General features: G+C 67.6%; 1 protein-coding gene across 1 annotated transcript in view; it reads right to left on the bottom strand.

Moving 5' to 3' along the window:
* The window catches only part of H696_01621 (hypothetical protein), a gene marked incomplete at its 5' end in the record, with an annotated part of 3,324 nt that extends 971 nt beyond the window's left edge, over positions 1-2,353 (bottom strand). The window contains 5 exons of the mRNA XM_009495524.1: positions 1,183-1,313; positions 1,454-1,674; positions 1,802-1,888; positions 2,010-2,141; positions 2,294-2,353. Of these exons, the coding sequence (XP_009493799.1) occupies positions 1,183-1,313; positions 1,454-1,674; positions 1,802-1,888; positions 2,010-2,141; positions 2,294-2,353 (631 nt within the window). The remainder of the gene's footprint in view (positions 1-1,182; positions 1,314-1,453; positions 1,675-1,801; positions 1,889-2,009; positions 2,142-2,293) is intronic.
* Between the last annotated feature and the right edge of the window lie 32 nt (positions 2,354-2,385).

The following is a 2,385-nucleotide window of genomic DNA, read 5'->3' as shown; positions in this document are numbered from 1 at the left end:
GCGAGGGGGGCAGGGGGCTTGAACGGGAAACAGGTGGCTGCGTGCTTGGAAGGCCAGGAGCGAGGGGCAAGAGGCGAGGAGGGAGGAAAAGGGATCCTACCGCGAGAGCACGGAGCGGAACATAGTCTGTGGAGTCGCTGTGAGACTGAGCCGCTGACAGGCTCCATTAAATATTTCAGCCGCCAATCCCTCCGCTGCCCCCCCTCCGCCCGCCCTGGCCGGTGCCCCCCTCGTCCATTCCCCCCCCCCCCCCCCCCCCTTTTTTTTTTTCTTCCTTTCCCTTTCCCCCCCTTTCCCCCCCCCCCCTTCCCTCTTTGGTGTTCCTCTCCCTCCCCCCCCCCCCCCTCCGCCGTGTTTTTTCCTCCCCCCCCGCCCCCCCCCCCCCCCCCTCCCCCCCCCCCCCCCCGCCCCTCCCGTCCTCCCCTCCCCCCCCCCCCCCCCCCCCCCCCCCCCCCCCCCCCCCCCCCCCCCCCCCCCCCCCCCTCCCCCCCCCCCCCCCCCCCCCCCCGTCCCACACCGGGGGAGACTCCCCCCCCCCTTCCCCCCTTCTCCCCCCCCCCCCCCCCCCCCGCCCCCCTCCCATCCGGTCGGGCTGCCTTATGCCCCCCATGCGGCCGGGCTCCGGGACAGGCCGGCAGCCTCGCGTGTGGCACAGCGGCCCACCTGCGAAGCGGACTGGCATCTGGCTCGTGCCCGGGCCTTGACAATAAGCACCTCGCCCCTCGGGAGAGCCAAGGCAAACTAGCAGGCCCACACACACACACACACACACACACACACACACACACACACACACACATTCACCGGCCAAGGGACAGACACTGGGCTCAGGCAGAGGGAGGGAAAACCGTCTGCGGCAAAGGAAAAAAGGAAGCGCAAAAGGTCCGGAAAGCATCGCATCGCGCATGCCGGAAAGCTCCCACCCCACCACCGAGAGGTGCCGCCACAGCAGCAGGACCACGGCTGGAGGAGGGGCGGGGAGCATGGGAAGACAACACGCAGGGTGTGTGTTCGCGCGAGCTGCCCAGGGAGAGGAGGCGGAGAGGGGGGGGGGGGGGGGGGGGGGGGGGGGGGGGGGGGGGGGGGGGGGGGGGGGGGGGGGGGGGGGGAGGAGGCTGTGGCTGTGCCAAGGGCGTGTCTGGGGATGGGAAGGGGCGTCGGAAGATGCCAAGGTGCACGTACTGGAGCCTTCACTGTAGACGCCGGTCGAGTTCTTGCGGGCCTCCTTGCGGCTCTTGCTGTCCTCGGAGGAGTCGTAGTCCAGGCGCATGCTGTGGCTGAATTCCATCAGGTACTCCTCGCGGTTGAAGATGCTGGGGAGGGGGGGGCGGGGGGGCAGAGGAAGGCGACCGGGTCAGCAGGGGCTTTGTGGGCAGGGCAAAAGGCCGAGACTTTTCCGGCGGGCCCCACTGCTGCCGGGGGGGGGCGCCCACGGCCCGCGGTGAGCACGCACTAGTGGTAGAAGGGCACGGCGACATGGACCCAGAACATGATGTGCACCACGAACAGAATCAGCAGCACAATGGTATAGCCGTAGGGCCGGCGGTACAGACGCGGCACGAACACGCCCAGGAACATGCCGTAGACGATCGTGATGGAAAGCAGCAGCATGATGGTCACCTTGTACTCGTTGAAGTACTTCTGCTTTACCTTGCGGTTGAGAATGGCGAAAGTCTGTGGCGCCATGGAAAAGCACGGGCAGCAAAAGGAGGGCCGGGGGCCGGGGGCAGGCATGATCAGCATCGATGGCGGGCAGGGGAAAGGCCCCCCCCCCCCCCCCCCCTGGTCGAAGAGCGCGCACGTAGAGGACACCGAAGTGAACAACAATCTTGATGGCCAGCATGAAGGTGAAGATGGAGCTGTGGTCATAGCAGCCGAGCTCGCCGTTCTGAAGCCGAGGGGCAGAGGGCACCGAGGAGGCATTAGGACATGGTGGCGGCGTTGGGGTGGGGCAGGCGGGAGCCGGCAAGGCCGAGGCCGAAGGCCGAGCAGGGGGAGGCTATTCGTACGACGACAATCGGGCCGTAGGTGCGCAGGATGTTGGAGATGATGTTCATGAAGAGGTTCGGCAGCCAGTAGACCACGGTCCAGAACATGAGCCAGAACTTGTTGTATCGCTTGTAGCGGAAAATCATCCACAACTGTGGTTGATTTTTGGCGATGGCCAGGCGGGTGAGTTGGAGCCCTTGCCCGGGAGCGGGAGGGGGTGATGGCAGGGTGGGCATGGGGCGGCTAGGGGCAAAAGTGCGCGAGGGGATTCATCCCCGGTGGGTGGGGTGACGGGAGGTCGCACCCGCAGGAGGCGGAAGAACAGGCACGTCTGGAAGAAGCCCTGGCCGAAGCTGATGAGCATCCACACTGGGTGCCCCCGCGGCGGGGGGGGGG

The sequence above is a fragment of the Fonticula alba genome, assembly GCF_000388065.1.
Source record: "Fonticula alba strain ATCC 38817 unplaced genomic scaffold supercont2.2, whole genome shotgun sequence".
NCBI lineage: Eukaryota > Rotosphaerida > Fonticulaceae > Fonticula > Fonticula alba.
The sequence above is the reverse complement of the archived record's forward strand: the minus strand, read 5'-3'. Positions and strand labels throughout refer to the sequence as shown.